The sequence below is a fragment of the Peromyscus maniculatus genome, chromosome 6 (assembly GCF_049852395.1).
Source record: "Peromyscus maniculatus bairdii isolate BWxNUB_F1_BW_parent chromosome 6, HU_Pman_BW_mat_3.1, whole genome shotgun sequence".
NCBI lineage: Eukaryota > Metazoa > Chordata > Mammalia > Rodentia > Cricetidae > Peromyscus > Peromyscus maniculatus.
In genome coordinates this window covers 41,578,465-41,595,772 of record NC_134857.1, presented here as the reverse complement: position 1 = coordinate 41,595,772, position 17,308 = coordinate 41,578,465, and the positions used below count along the sequence as shown (strand labels likewise).

At 41.9% G+C, this 17,308-nt stretch overlaps 1 protein-coding gene across 11 annotated transcripts in view; it reads right to left on the bottom strand.

Moving 5' to 3' along the window:
- The window catches only part of Med12l (mediator complex subunit 12L), a 346,663-nt gene that overhangs the window by 265,135 nt on the left and 64,220 nt on the right, over window positions 1-17,308 (bottom strand). For all 11 annotated transcript variants that reach the window (XM_076574135.1, XM_076574139.1, XM_076574140.1 and 8 more), the window contains 6 exons: window positions 10,047-10,216; window positions 7,438-7,548; window positions 6,014-6,283; window positions 3,181-3,330; window positions 2,362-2,461; window positions 1,976-2,112 (listed from right to left, as the gene is read on the bottom strand). In XM_076574135.1, coding sequence (XP_076430250.1) covers window positions 1,976-2,112; window positions 2,362-2,461; window positions 3,181-3,330; window positions 6,014-6,283; window positions 7,438-7,548; window positions 10,047-10,216 — 938 coding nt within the window. The remainder of the gene's footprint in view (window positions 1-1,975; window positions 2,113-2,361; window positions 2,462-3,180; window positions 3,331-6,013; window positions 6,284-7,437; window positions 7,549-10,046; window positions 10,217-17,308) is intronic.

Sequence of the window (17,308 nt, the reverse complement as noted above, 5' to 3'; positions counted from 1 at the left end):
GAGATAAGCCGCCATCACTCTGCTTCTGGACTGGTAGGCCAGCCTTACCCTTCTGATGCCATGTCTTCTGCCTACCCTGAAGGGCACTAACCCCTCCAGCTCTGTAAGCCACAATCAACTCTCTCTTCCCTTAGCCTGCTTTTTTTAGAATTTAACCTAATGGAGTTCTTGAACCCAGTGGCTTGTTTCTGGTACCCGCTGTGAAGTAACCAGGCTTCTCAGAGAGTCCTGGGAACAGTGGGATTGTGTTCAGAAACATCACGATACAATTTCTACGCTTGGTAAGGCAGCCTCCGTAACACTTACTTTTGCAATTGTTTGTGGGTAATTTGAGTTTCCCTGAGTGACTGCAGCAGGCCACAACCTTGTGGGTTGCGACCCCTTTCAGGGTCATTTATCAGATATCCTACGTTATTAGGTGTCTGCATTACGATTCATAACAGTAGCAAAATTACAACTATGGAGTAGCAACAAAAATAATTTTATGGTCATCACAACACAAGGAACTGGTTTTCTTTTTTGGGGGGGAGGGTTCGAGACAGGGTTTCTCTGTGTAGTTTTGCGCCTTTCCTGGATCTCGCTTTGTAGATCAGGCTGGCCTCGAACTCACAGAGATCTGCCTTCCTCTGCCTCCGGAGTGCTGGGATTAAAGGCGTGCACCACCACCGCCCAGGGAGGAACTGTATTATAGGGAGGGTCTCAGCATTAGGGCGGCTGAGAACCACTGGAATAAGGCTTTAATTTTTTTCCTTGAAGACTTATTTATTTTTAATTTATGGGTACGTGTAAGATTTTGCCTGCATGTTTGTGCTTCCTATGCATCGCTGGTGCTTGTGGAGGTCCTAAGGGGTGTTAGAACTCTCAGAACTGGAGTTACTGGTGGCTCTGAGCAGCCATATGGGTGCTGGGAACCTTAGCCCTCTAGAAGAGCAGCTGACCAAGCATAAAAACAACTCATTGCAGACAACTCATGTCTACATGTGAAAATCCCGGTATCCCTAAAACCTTTCATACGCTACAGGGATGGAAAGTTTCCATCTCTGGGGACAAGAACACCATGCCTCCCCTCAATGAGCTGAGAATCATGGGGACTCATCTGCTCTCCTAAGTACAGAAACTCAGGTCTGAAGAGACACAAACAAACTCCATTGACATGTGCCATGCTTTTAACACTCTGTTCCTTTGTGGCTCCTACAGTCTTGAACTTGTTTTTGAGAAGAAGATAATGGCTCACAAATTATTCCAGAAGAGGAATTAATGAAATGTGGGTCAGGTCCTGCCTGGCAAAGGAAATATTTTGGTGTTTTTTGTTTTTTTTTATTGTTTTTTTTTTTTCCACAAACCCATGACCAATGGTGAAAGTAAAAATCAAAGAGACTTAATAAGTTACACAAAGTGTTTGCTCTGAAAATGTGCTAATATTTTATTACTCAGTATTACTTTGCATCTAACACAAGCTGCATATGTGAGCGGCATTTTTTCATTATAAAAATAATATTTCTATTTCTCTGAAGACTGAGTAAAAAAGGCAGTCTCTGAAAATTTTATATTTATCCAGCAGTTCACTAACAAAACAATCTTTTGATAGGAAAAAATAAAAATTATAGTTGTTAAGACTTTTCAAAAACCATGTCTGTATACAGCCATGTGCTGCCCCCTGCTGTGCTACAGACTAAGTTACACCCCCAAACGAAAGCCAGAATCTATATAAAGTCAGGCACTAGACAAGCAATATACTAAAACTAAAATGTAGAGATGACCAAAGGTAAAGAAAAGATTTTTCCCATCAATATATCAAGGTAGACCCAACCCAATGTATATTTTATTATAATAACAGTACTCATCTTGGTCCCAAAAAAAGAAAGATTAGTAATGCACATGCTTTCACAAGACATACAGCATAGTAAAGACGTCGCCAGAATTTACTGAACGAGAAGAAAACAAGACAAAAAGGAAGAAAAGTAGTATTAACTACCTCTTGGTTATCTTTGTTTTGGTTTGCCCAGAAAATTTTATGATAAAGCGTCTCCATTGAATTGCTGGAATCAGTTCGGTCAAAACAATGACGATCCAAGACTTCCAGTGTGTGCAAAACCCGACTAATAGTCACCCCTAGATGCAGAAATTAAGGAAGCAATTAGATAAGGCAGGCTATCAGAGTATAAAAAACACCATCACACAAGGGAAAGAGCTTTGTAACTCTCAGCATATACTATCAAGGAGCTGCAAGAACTAAACCACAGCAAGCCAGTAGCTGAAGGTGTAAAGCTCCCTCACTCATGTGAAGCCCGTACAAGCATGAGAAAGAAAGCCTAAAGCCGAACACTCCTGAGGCCGTCACTCTTCCGTGGCGTACTGTACCTGCCGTCGACTCTTGACACTTGTCAAAAGACCACCGAACTTCTACTGCACGGCCTCTCTGTTTTATTTGCTGTTCTACCTCATAAATCCTTGCCCGGACCTGGAAGATAAACACTTCATGTTAACCTCTACTTGGAAACTCTCAATGGCTGCCTAAATCATGTCAAGTTTTCTATGTGAGTAGTTCATCCTCTGGTCAGGGACAATCTTTACTGTATCACAGGACACGTAAAATCCTGCATGAGCCATACATCTTTTGCTTTACAAGTGATGACTTGATCCAATAATAAATGCTGATAAAAACAAAAGCCTGGGGAAAATGTAGCAAGTGAAATTTCTTTACAGTATGTAAGGCAAGGCAGAGTTCGAATATCTTCGAGCCACTGGTCTAAGCAGGAAGTGAATGAGTAGTGCTTCAGCAACTTAAGGAAACAACTTAGGGAAAGGCAAGTGTCTTGGTCTAAGTATTAGTCATAACCCCAAAACTGAAGCTGCATGAGTCTTAAAGCAAATAATGCAGCACAAATAAAAATACACAACAACTCCTAAACATTACAAACTATTATTCCAGGGCTCACAGTCAGGATCAGAGTCATCATCAAAACTCCTGGGGTGGCAGCTGCCTGGGTAACAGAACACTTTATGAACATCTGTGTTTCAAAAAAGTGGGGGAAAGGTCCAAAAACTACTACCTAGAGTCATGGCAGAGCTGGGACAGGTATTACGATATCTCAGGTGTCAAGACAAGGCATGGCCCACCATGCCCAGGTGCTTCTGGGGAATGCAAACATTCATAAAAGTAATGAAGCAAATGTCTACCTGCTGATTGAAAGCTGTATTCCCACCCGGCATGGGGAGGCTGGAAGGGGCAACCTGCAGCAGATCCAGGGGAGAGCCTGGGTTTGCGATCTTGTTTTCATTTGTGGAATAATTCCACACCAAGGCACTTGGGCAACACAGAGTGACAGTCTAGAAATAAAGCAGGAATATCCCAGACATTTAGAGGAGGGAGAAAAATATTAACAGCAACTTCAATTTAAAAAAAAAAAAAGAAACAATGGCAGGTTTCCTACAGATGATCTTAAGATACAAATGTCTTTTCCCATTCTCAGCTACCCAAGTGCTAAGACAAGACTTAAGAGTCATCAGCACAGCTACAGAGAAATTAGTGTCATTGATTAGCTAATACTCCAACACAGGAAGCTAAGTAAAATACAGTATTTGTCACTTCGAATGTTTATAGTTGAACAAAAAGAAATACAATTAGGATACTAAGTGCTAAGATTGTAATTTTTATTATTTTTTTAAAACTCTTAAATATTGTGTCTTAAAGCTTCAAAATGCTCAACAGATGTACTGCAATACAGGAATTATCCAACTTTTTCTATAAAAATCTGGACAACAAGTATTTTCAGCTTTGCAGGCCACCTACAGTTTCTGTCACATATTTTCCTTTGGTTGTTTTAGTTACACAATAACAACGTGAGCCTATTCTTGACTCACAGGCTAGATTTGGTCTAGAGAATCACTCCCCCAGCCCTACTCTAAACTTTTATGGAAACGTTTTTGAAACTCAGCCAGCTTGTAAGAAGCAGGCCCTACAATCGCCACAGCTGCTCCATGAGTCGAGTGTGCTGGCTTATCCTTATCTCAAAAATGCCAATCAAAAAATAAATGAATGATGGTTCCTGTATCTCAAGGCTGGTTCTGAAAACCAAATGGTTTAATATGTCACCACCTAACACAGTGCCTGAAGCTAAACAATACAATTCAAAAGACTTTTTGTTTTGTTTTGTTTTCAACACAGGGTTTTTCTGTGTAGCTTTGCGCCTTTCCTGGAACTCACTCTGTAGCCCAGGTTGGCCTCAAACTCACAGAGATCGGCATGCCTCTGCCTCCCGAGTGCTAGGATTAAGTGTGCGCCACCACCGCCCGGTGAAAGACATTGTAGAAAGGATATAAAACTACGACAGTAGTTTTGTTACGCCTGTCTGTTTCTAGACTGTAATTCCCTGTCTCCTTGTATACCCAACTCTCCTATCCTCTTTGATGAACTCCCCTCATCAGCTCTCGACCACATGTGCCTTTCAGGTAAGGCATTTTTCACTATGAGCTCTGTGGGCAGCCCCAACCCATCTCAGGTCTACCCTAGTCTTCAGAACTAGAAATGTAACCATTTCTTGGGCGTATCCACTTAGGGGTTCTACAAGGGAAAAAAAACAAAACAGTCCTGGCAAACAATCCTGGCATCTTTTGGATTTGTGAGGTACTAGTTCCGAGGCCCTTCTCAGATACCCAAACCCATAGATGCTCATTCACCCATCTAAAATTGCATAGTGTTTGCACATAATCTGTGCAATCCTGTGCATTCTTCAAATCATCTCTCCATTATATGAGCGGCATGTGAATAGCCGCCACACTATGTTAGTTTAGAAATAAGACATAATGTCTGTGCATGCTCAGTATATGGTTTTTTTTTCTTTCCTGAGTTCTTTCAATAATCTACTGATAGTTGTCTCTTCTGATGTGAACTTAAGCAGACAACAGGGGGCATCGCTTAGATACCTCCAAATGTATTTCTCTGCCCTAACTCCCTCTTTCTGAGCTGTGCTCTCCCACCAACTTCTTTCGTTCTCTGGCCAAAACAAATGACTAAAGTACAATTCACAGTGTCACTTCATTGATATAAAACTATCTAAAGACACCTGAGCCTAAGGCCCAGAAGCTCTTCCACTCACTAACCCCCACCAGACTCTACCTGCACACAGGTGACTAACGTGTTCTCTGACCTTTTTTCTCTGCTACCCCGCCCCTCACCCAGGAAACCTCTTTCCACTGAAGCTACAAAACACCTACAAAAGTTGCCTGGGAAAGCCTCCCTGGCTTTCAAGCTGAACAAGAAGTTCCCTTTTGAACCACCACAGCCCTTTGGGTATCTCTCCATTAACACTTAGCATATGATACACAAACTACATTTATAACTCTTTCTTCTCATCGGGACAGTGAACGCCATGGAGACCATGTCTTCCCAAACACCCCGATTCCAGAACCCCTTGGTAAAGGGCAAGCCACACTAAGAACTAGAGAAACAGAAACTGAACACTAAGGTGGCAGCTCTGGGAACTGCTCTCATGCCTAACTGAAGGACCCAGAACCAGCACACTGCTGTATTCAGGGACAACACAAGGAACAATGCCTGACTCTAAGGAAACCCAGAGGCATCGAGAGAGGCGTCCAGCTCACGATGCCAACTGCAGACATTGAGAATGCTGCCCAGAGACGCTGTCTCGCCAGAACAACAACATGGCTGACTTGAACTATGGGTTCTCCTCGAAGGAAATGCAATCGAACTACTTAACCATGCAAAAAAATAGGCAGCAAAAAGCCAGGTGTGGCAGCACTCACCTGGAATCAGAGCATTCGGGAGCCTGAGGACTGCTCTAAGTTTCAGCCCAGCCTAGCATCTCTAGCCTGTCTCCAATTCAACAAAAATACCACAAAGGACAATCACAGTAATGTTCTTCTGCATAGATACAACAAATCTCTCAGTCTGATCTAACGAACAGTAATAGATCATAAATTTCTAATAAAAGTTACCAGGTCCTTCCCACAATGAATTTTAACATAAAATACAGACCATTAATGGACTTACCTGCAACATACAACTAAGTCCATAAACCAAGGGGCCATGCTGTGCACAGGAAAGGAAATCCGAGAAGGCCAGCTGCATGGGGCTCATACCAGGGCCAGGGGTGCCAGGACTGGGGGTCCCGATACTCGTGTTGTTTGCTCCGATTATCATGTGGGGTGAGTGAGCAGCAAGGAGGTTGGGGCTATCACTCAGTAGCAAGGAAAGACGCCGGGCACAAAAGTACGCTAGCCGACGAGACAGGTAGGCTGACTGCACGAACTCATCTGAATACTGGGAGAGAGGAAAAAGGACAGCAGGAGTCAGTCATGCCTTATGCTTCAAAACAACGATTTCAATCTGACTCTCCTTACCATGGAAGAAAGGCACATATACAGTACAGGCCAATGTTATCCAGCAATAAACATAAAGTAAGCCACATATATAGTCTTGAATTTTTCCAGTAAACCATTAAGAAAATAAAACAGGGATTCAAGAGATAGTCCGGCAGTTACAGAATGCTTACTGTGTGGTTCTCAGCGCCCCTACATCAAGAGGCTCACAAGTACTTCTAACTCCAGATCCAAGGGATCAAAGCCCTCTGTCTTCTGCAGGCACCTACATGCATGCGATGCACATTAGCTCATGCAGGCACACACATACGCACATAAATAAAAATAAACCTTTAAAAAAGGAAAATAAAAGCCGAAAAGAATAACAAGTTGTATTTAACCCAACTATTTCTGAACCGTATCGCTTTAACAAGTAATGGATGTAAAACGTATCCAGGGTATACATTTTTACGTGAAGTCTGAAATCTGGTGTGCACTTTCTACTTACAACGTATCTCAGTTCCTGGTGGTGACTTTCCTAGAGCTCACACCCCCATCTGGTGAGGGCTAAACAAAAAAGTCAAGCGCAGACATTGCAGGGGCTAACTGAGAAGGGACACACGAGACTCTCGTGTGCAGCTCCAGGTATGAGTGACACAAGAAAGTGGTGCCCAGTGATGCACTTCCTAGTCATTCCAATTATCAACACCTCTATGTACTACTTTTCCAAGAAAAAAACAAATCTCATTCAAATAGCCATTATTTCACATTATTTGACAAATCAGTCTTAACCCAATGTACATAAAAGATACCGTAAGAATACAGGTGATGCTCTGCTCTCTGTCCCACAGTCATGGGTGAACAGAGGCAGCACCTGCAGGCTGTGTTGCTCAGATATAGGAGAAAACCAATATGAAATTACCTTTGGATTAAAAAAAAACCACAAAACAAAACTATGGACACGAGCACAATACAAATGCTTCCGGGGCATTTAAAACTATTTTTTCCCTTTCAAAAGGAATAGTTTTCCCCTTTCTACCTCTCCTTACATAATTATTCTTATCAGACTCATCTCTTGCCATAAAATCAACTAGGCACGGGTGAGATGAGCCATACCTGCAGCATCAGGGGCAAAAGGAGCTTGAGAAGGCTGTCGTCCACTGGTCTGATCTTTTCTAAGACGTCCAGGATCCATGTCAAATACTCGTGTTTTTCCAACATTCCTTCCTTAAATAAAGAAAAAGCACACTACTAATGTTAAAGAAAACCTAAGTTTTTAAAATATGCTTACATATAAATTCAATCCTGTGTAACTGTCACAGTAAGAGTATCACAATCCACAGTCCAAAACCAAAAAATTTGCTTCATTCTGAACTGATTTTTTAATTCAGATATTCAGAAGCCATCACACTCCAGACTGACGGAACCCAACAAGCTATCAGGAGCATGGACTCGTTTTCAGGGAGGAGACGGGGCTAACAGAGATCACTCTGTAGAAAGACTGCTCATCCCACTGTCTCAAAGATCTGAAATAGTCGCTGGCCCCAGAATAATTCTTAAATGACTCTCAGATTCACCTACCTATAAATGAGTTATTTGAAATATCAATTTAATGGCCCATTAAATGAAGGAAAAAATACTTTTCAATAAAAAAAAACTATAAAATAATCATATACAACCAGGATAAAAAACAATTACATCTCTACTTATCTTCCTAAATATCTCACTGGCCTGGCATGGTCTCTGTTCTCTTATCTTTTTGTGTCTTCTAACCCAAGGCATTTGACAAGCCCCTCTACTTCTGAGCTAAATCTCAGAGATGCCACTAATCCTGACATACTCGTCCTCTATCAACTGACTTCATACACACTCAAATGCACACACAGGCCTGCATGTATTCACACACATGTACAAACACATTTGTATGACTTTCTAGACATATCCACTTAATATCCACTTAATATCATATCACAGTCTTGGTATTATGACTCATAGGATGAAAGACTTCAAAACAGAAAACAAGCCATGTTTTGTGAAAATCATATGCCATATTTATAAATTTTAGTAAATATTTAAAATAAACTTTCCATTAATGTGCAATGATGGTGAACACAAGGTAACAAAATTAATTTTGAAAAAGGATCCTGGGGCTGGGGAGACAGGTCACAATGTTAAATGTTCGCTGTACAGCATGAGGACCTGAGTTCAATTCCCAGTACCCACATTAAAAAATAATAAGTAAATAAATAAATATTAAACATGATGGCATGTCCCTGGAATCCAGGGCAAAGAAGTAGGTAAAGGCAGACCCTTGGAACTCATTAGTCAGCCAAGGTAGACTAAGCCCGAAGTCCCAGTGAGAGACTTTGTTACAGAAAACAAGATGGCGGGCTTCTGAGGAATGCAAGTGTTGACCTTTGGCCTCCAGGTATCCACATAGACAGAACAAGCAATAGCACATGCGCGCGCACGTGTGTGTATACACACACACACACACACACACACACACTGACAATAAATGAATTTAATAAATGTTACTCTAGTACATAATCTTAATAAAAGCACAAAGTGTGCTGAGAAAATACACTTCTGAGATGCCAACTAAATGGCTAGATTAGTAAAAAGCTGTAACAGTGCGGAGCAGGCTCTGAAGCGGTCAGCACAAACGGGGCTGGGGTTTTAAAGAGCTGTGCTTAGTCATCTAAAAACTAACAATGCTGCTTCACAAAAGAACCACACAGCTTCTGGCTTGTTTGCTTTACTATGTGAGCTGTTTCTAAAACTCACTTGCTACCTGGATATTATAATTAAAGTTCTAAATGCAACACTTAAAAATCACGTATTCTTTTCCTCTTTGATTAACATAATGGGTAATGAAAATCTGGGCTAATAATAGGATTTAGCTAAATACATCTTGTCAGGAATGAAAACAAAGGCAAATAACACCACAATTGACCTCCGCTGATCAATCATAATTACAGGAGATTGTCTGGGTGAGAATCCCATAGTTCCTGGTTGCCCTTAATCCACCCCTTAAATTTTCATTTCAAGATACAACTGAACTAAATGAAGACGACCTTTACATGGAATAATTCAATGGCAGAGGAGATCTGTTATGAGATAGAAAGCGTCAGCACAAAGGTGTTTCTAAATAAATATATCTAATTTGCAAAATAGTCTAAGAGGGTTGCTCTTAATAGCACAATTACAAAGTAATTAATGGCAAAAAAAATACCTGATGTCACTGACAAGTGGAGACAAATGTGTGTAATAAACTGTCATCACAGAGCACACGTGTTACCTTGAATGTGCTGTAAGAGATGTGCCTGGCACTGTAGTGCATGCGTTTAACCCCAGACAGGCAGAGAAAGCAAGCATGGTCTGCATGATTGAGTTCAAGGCCAATAAGAACTTGCCTCAAAAATTTCATTTACATACAAATGTTAAACTTCTCTCTGTGAATGCATCAGTTCATATAAAGATATATCATTTAGCCACAGAATATGTAACTATAGACATTTGCCAGCATGTTTTGGTCAACCAAAGACCACATATAACAGGTATATACTGTGTCACATAGTCTAAGTATGTAGCAGGCCATACCATCTACATTTAGACATAAGTATACTCTGTGATAAACACATGACTGTATGATAAGACATGTGTGATAAGCACATGACTGCATATGGAAGGTGTCCTTTTCTTGCATGCCTTGATCAGATTACCTGGAACATGTGAAATGCCAGCTTCTCGTTGTACTCCCACTGCTTCATGGCTTGCTCAACCTCTGGTGGCACAGGGACAGGACCATCACCTGTACTGGAGGCCATGTGGTAAAAGTCAGAGATCTTAACCAGCTGCTCTCTAAGGTACCTGGTAGATATCTGGGTCCACTCTGCATTAAGAGAGGAAAAAACGAGTTCTGATTGTAGACACAAGTGTAAGAATTATACCTTTTCTCCCCTGTTTACTCTGAAGACATACTTTCAAGTCTAACATTTGTCACATAAAAATGACTTTTGCCAAAAACACCAATGACAGTCAATGTTGGAGAGGATGTGGAGCAAAGGGAACACTCCTCCACTGTTGGTGGGAATGTAAACTTGTACAACCACTGTGGAAATCAGTATGGTGGTTTCTCAGAAAACTAGGAATCGAACTACCTCAAGACCCAGCCATCCCACTCTTGGGCATATACCCAAGGAATGGTGATTCATACCATAAAGATACAAGCTCAGCTATGTTCATAGCAGCACTATTTGTAATAGCCAGAACCTGGAAACAACCCAGATGCCCATCAACGGAAGAATAGATGAAAAAAATGTGGTACATATACACAATGGAGTACTACTCAGCAGAGAAAAACAATGAAAGCATGAAATTTGCAGGCAAATGGATGGAACTAGAAAAAATCATCCTGAGTGAGGTAATCCAAACCCAGAAAGACAGTCATGGTATGTACTCACTCATAAGTGGATTCTAGATATAAAATAAAGAACAATCAGACCACAACCCATAGAACCATGGAGGCTATATATATAGCATGGAGGTCCCTAGGACGACTGTGGCTTATAATAAATTTCGGTTCTACTCAATTATTGAAAAAAATAGCCAAATGAATGGAAACACATGAACTATGAACCAAAGGCTGAGGGGCCCCCAGCTGGATCAGGCCCTCTGAATAGGTGAGACAGTTGATTGGCTTGATCAGTTTGGGAGGCAACTAGGCAGTGGGACCAAGTCCTGTGCTCATTGCATGAGTTGGCTGTTTGAAACCTGGAGCTTATGCAGGGACGCTTGGCTCAGTCTGGGAGGAAGGGACTGGACCTGCCTGGACTGAGTCTACCAGGTTGATCTCAGTCCTCGGGGGAAGATTTGCCCTGGAGGAGGTGGGAATGGGGGGTGGGCTGGGGGTAAAGGGAGGGGGTGGGAGGGGGAGAATAGGGGAACCCGTGGCTGATATGTAGAACTGAATGGTATTGTAAAATAAAATAAAATATTTTTTTTTAAAAAATGACTTTTGCAGGTGCAGCCATTACTCAAGAAAGCATGGCCAGACAGAACCTGACCAGATCCCAGGAGGACTAGGCCATCCTACTCTTGCACTACCGTGACCCTAAAAGACTTCTGTAGGTGAATCTCATCGTCTGTGATAAACAAAACACTAAAGGGTCATCAGAAAACAGAACAGCAGAGAAGAGTACTCAACCCACCAACTGAAGAACAGCAAACCTCTCAAAAGCAGCTCTTAGGGTGTGCTGCTTTCCCCCGCTCCATGTCAAGTTTCAAACACACATGCACTGGGTTTCTGTCTATCTACAGACTGACAGCCACAGACTAGATCAGGAGCTCCGCATCTACACAGCCCCCGGGATGTGCAAAGACACAAGCATGGCTGACCCTGGAGTGACCATCTACACCTTAGCTTTGTTTTCTACAACCAACACTGATAGCCCGGAACTCAGGAAGGACAGAGGCTGAGTGAGAGGCTCTAAAAGCTAAGAAATGAAAAGGTGGCAGAAAAAAATGGGTAGGGGGCAGAGGAGATGGTTCAGTGGGTAAAGCACTAGCTTTCTGAATGTGAGGAGCTGAGTCTGAACCCCAGGAACCTCAATCTATGCAGGTAGATAGCACATGTCTATAACCCCCAGTGTTCCTATGGCTTGACAGGAGGCAGAGACAGAGACAGGAGAATCCCTGAAAGCTTGTGGGCCGGGGAGCCTGGCAGAAGCAGCTCAGCTGAGCAGCAAACAACAAGGAAACCTTCCCTCAGCCAAGGTGGAGGGAGAAGGGAAACTGAGGCTGGCCTGTGACCTCCCTATTGGAGCCATCGCATGTGCCTACCCCTCAACACACACACACACACACACACACACACACACACACACACACACACACACAAACGCTCAGACACACACAAAACAAAAATCACTAAAATTATTCTAAAATGACTGCCACTGGGGCACAAATTAAACTGTTGCCTCTGGCAACCAGAAAGGATATGATACTAACTTTAGCCCATTCTCTGGGCAAAAATGTAGTAACTGTAAGCTTGTAGCCACATTTCCCCCAAGGAGTTAGAAAAACAGCATTTTCTAAGAAACCATCTTAAGGAAAGAACATCAATGTTTTCCCATCCTTTGTTCTCCTACCCTCTCAGAAGTGAGGAGCAGTAACTAACTGTCTGGCAGTCACCGAGAACTTTTGCTTTACCTGGCAAGTGTAACCAAAGATAGACACTGTCAAAAAAAATAATGATATAAAAAAAATGAATCTTGTTATAAACACATGCCTATCTTTTCTTTAAATCACTTGTTCGAACTCTGTCTTGTAAATTAAAATTCAGTCTGGCATGGTAATGAAAGCCTATAATGCCAGCATTGGTAAGCGGACGCAAGAGATCTGGAGGTCATCCTTGCCTACATAATAGGCTTAAGGCCAGCCTGGGCTACATGAAACCCTGTATCAAAAAAAGATAATGATATAAATAAATAAAATGTAAGTGCACACCAAAGCTGTTAAATTCCAGCAATAAACCAGTGCAAAGGTATGGTCAGATATTAATTAGACTGATACTTTGAGTTTAACCATTGCTAAAACTGATCAACTGGAACTAAAAACAAAACATTCAACTGTGAATGTCATCAGTTTCTTGTCCCCTTGTGACATGGACTAAGAGTCTCATGATACTTGTTCAATCAAAACACTAGCCATCTGCTGAGACAAGCTGAGGTTACCTCTAATAAACAAAAACAGAAACACCGATACAGACACTGAGCTTTGTGCAGCAAGCCTTGTGAGTAACTTGTTCTCAGTATGGCACTGTGAACAAGCCCACAGTACATTTCAGCCAAAACTGAAAATCACACAGATCTGCACACACCAACTTTGTCTCAAGTATTATCTTCAATTTTTTTAAATATAGAAGTACAAGTGTGCTATAGAAAATCTATAATACAGATACAGATACAGAAGAAAACCCATACTACCCAACTAATCACGACTTGAATACAGAGAGATACAGTGTTGTCCACATTACCACAGGAAGTGGTGCCAGCACTTCCACCACAGATACCAAAATCTGCAGGTGCCCCAGGTCCTTATGTAAAACTGCATGGACTGGGCAGGTGGCTCAGCCAGTATGGCACTTACCAACCAAGCGTGAGGACAAGTTCAGGTCCTCAGAACCTAAGTAAATGTCAGGTAGTCATTCCTGGTGGCACACCTGTAATCCCAGTGCAAGGAGGCAGAGAGACACACAGGAGCCACAGAGCAAGAAGACAAGCTATGACTAGTGAGCACTGCTCAACACATAAGGTGGAGAAAAAGCACAAGACACCCAATATCAGCCTTGGGCCTCTACATGCTTGCACACACAAATATGTGTACCTGCACTGACATGTACCCATGTACATGCACACACGTACATATGGAAAAATAAATAAGTGGCGTTTGCATAAAACCATAACATATCCTCTTCATACTTTACATCTTTTCTACATTTATAACACAAATAAAATGTGAATGTTACATAAATACTTATTATGCTATTGTATGGATAGTTACAAGAACAAAAGTCTATACATGTTCAGTCTAGATGTAATTTATTTCAAATATTTTCCACCCCTGAATGGCTCAATCTGCAGTCAAAACCTATCTATGGATATACTGGGCAGGAAAGATGGCTCACTGGCTAGCACTTGCTTAATGCAATTATCCTTGAGTTCAAATTCCCAGCACTCAGGGACCTGGCTACACATGCCTATAATCCCAACTCTGAGGGGGTTGGGTATGGTTATATTTTATTTGTGCTGAAATGTGATTTTATTTGTATGTTAACAAATAAAGTTACCTGGGGGTCAGAGCTAATAGCAAGCCCTTTAGCAGAAGTCTGGCAGTGGTAGCACACACCCTTAATCCCAATCACATGACAGGCAAATCTCTGTGTGTTCAAGGACACCACCAGCATGGAGACACACGCCTTTAAACTCAATACCAACCATAGAAGACCTAGAGGTCTGTATAGACAGGCAGTGACAAGGAGGTCATGTGGTCAGGTGTTAGGCAGAACAGAAAGTCAGTAAAAAGACACACAGGAAGTAGGTCTCTTTCTTATGGGAAGGACGACAGCGGCAGCGAGGGATAAGAAAGGGTTTTAGTCTCAGCTCTTAGCTACTGCTCGGACCTCTTGGGCTCTGTGTTTCTTATGTAATAAGACCGGTATTTCTACAGACAGGGGTAGATATGATGGGAGAATCCTCAGGACTTGCTGGCTACCAGTCTGGCACCATATTCAGCGCAATGGGAATATGGCAGAAAATGGCCGAGGAAACCACAATTTAAAAAAAAAAAAATTAATCTTGTTATAAACAGATGCCTATCTTTTCTTTAATTGCTGAACATACTACATTTCAATCTGAACCCCTTTTAGGAATTAATAAATGTAGCCTATTCAGCACTTTAACATCAGACATCAAATTAGGATGTGAACCAAATGATCTCCAGATCTATGGCAAATGGCACACAATCAAAAATGAGGATGCACATAAAATTGTCATTAATAATTGAAAAAGAAGACAGGCGGTAGTGTGGCAGGCCTTTAATCCCAGCACTCAGGTGGCAGAGGCGGGCAATTCTCTGTGAGTCTGAGGCCAGCCTGGTCTACAAAGTGAGTTCTCAAACAGCCAGGACTGTTACATAGAAAAACACTATCTTGAAACCTTGCCCCCCCCTCCAAAAAAAGAACTAAAAACAGATGGGATAGAGAGATGGCTCAGTGATAGAGAGTACTGGTTACTCTTGAACAGGACTGAAGTTTGATTCCCAGCACCCATGATGAGGCTCACAGGAAGCCCTGGGTATTTTTGGAAGATGAATAGAAAATAAAAGTTGTAGAAAAGATTTGGCTAGAAAAAAATCAGAGTAGAAATATGGGGGGAAGTGACCAGGGAAGGTTGAAAGTGGAGTCCTTCTCAATTCAAGCAACTCAGAAAACACAAGCACACCCATAGTCTCATGCTACAAGGTAGAAATTGAAGTCTACAAAGCTAGACTGTTAGAATTGTGGATATGAATGATACTCAGAATGCTGATGGGTCAACAATGAAAAGAATAAGGTGCTTGTTAGGTTTTATTAATTTATTGATCATATTCCAGGATCCCAGAAGCACAAGCCCATCCTTACTAATGTCTTACCCTAAGAGGAGAACGCTGGCCCAGAGGGGTGTAGAGGTCACAGAGTCTGCCTGCCCCACTGCTGCACAGATGCAGAACTGCAAGGCTGCCAGAGAGGTAAGGCTAAGAAACCAGCAGTCAAAACCAAACGTGACACACTGCCCACTTCATTCATAAAGCACAGGAATTTCTCAGGGTGCAGTGGTTGAAAGATGACACTCCAGAGCTGCAGAAACTGCAATAGGAACAGGAAGCTAGGTGCCAGGCAGAGGAGAAAGGATCAACTGTAGGGGAGTATTTGTTTAACTACGCAAAGATGCATTGCATTTGTTTAATTATGTGAAGATGTGTTGCTGTTTCACCTTGCCTGCCTAAGGCACCTGATTGGTGCCTAATAAAAAGCTGAATGGCCAATAGCAAGGGAGGAGGTATAGGTGGGACTTCCAGGCAGAGAGAGTAAGTAGGAAGAGGAATTTAGGCTCAGAATAAAAGAAGAAAGAAAAAGAGACACTAGGGCCAGACAGACAGACATGGAAGAAGCAGGAAAGTAGGACATACAGAATGAAAGAAAGTAAAAAGCCCCGAGGCAAAATGTAGATGAAGAGAAACAGATTAAATTAAGTTAAAAGAGCTAGTGGGACAAGCCTAAGCCAAGGCTGAGCATTCATAATTAATAATAAGTCTCCATGTCTTTATTTGGGAACTGGTTGGCAGCCCAAAATAAAATGCAGCTACAAACAAGCATCCTGGTATCAAACACAGCATGCCAATGGCAAAGAGGCCTGGAAGTTTCTGGTGGTGTGACATTATCGCAGACTCATTTGGCATTAGAAAGATAAGCTGAGAAACATAACAAGGCTACAATCCAAACCCCAGCTCCACCATTCACCAGTTGTGAAAGCTGCAGCAAAGTATTGAACCTTGGCTAAGTCTCAATTTCCTCTTCAGTAAAATAAAGATTAATAATAAATAGCTCAATGACTGTAAAGATGAGTCACTAGCACAATGGGTACAAAATAGGAACTGATCAGTAAATGCGAAGAATGGCCGTAGAAGGGAACAGCTGGACATTGGCTGCCAGTGGACAGCATGTGCTGCTTCTGATATCAGACTTGCCCCCCTCTCTTCAGCTAAGTGAACTCTCAACTGGTAACATAATGGCTGGCACCTTAAGGAAGCAGTCAATGTTGGTTTCCTGGCTCAAAGGCTTTCAACCGATCCACAGTCTCCAGTGAATGAAGATGGAGCTCCTTGTGTGGGAACTAAATCCATCTCACAGGCTACCTGCTAGTGTTCATCTGACTCCACTAGCTCAAGCTGCTCTGGTGCTCGGAGGCTGTGCTCATCTACTGTGCCTTTTTTGCTGACCCATATTCATGAGCAGAAATGTTTCTGGGACCAATTAAAAACATCACACACACTTTCTCTAGCCTCTGCATACCAACCCTCCACCTAGTATGGATGACTCACCCTTTTCTGAATGTAATCTCCTCAATATGCTTTATTCCCATAAATTAAATATTGACTTCAACCAATGCATCATAAAACCCTTCCAAAGTAGATAGCAAGTCCCTACCTACTGAATCTACTTTTCAATTCTTAGTAGGAACTTAAAAGAACCTCATCACTGCATACCTATGGGGTTTTTAACACCAATACAGAAAAAAAGACTAAATGCTTTAACACTGTTCTAACTGGAAGCATGGATGTGCTATAAAAGGTCAATGCAAACACCATAATTTGTTTATTTGTGTGTGTGTGTGTGTGTGTGTGTGTGTGTGTGTGTGTGTGTGTTATGCCTGTGTACCCGTGG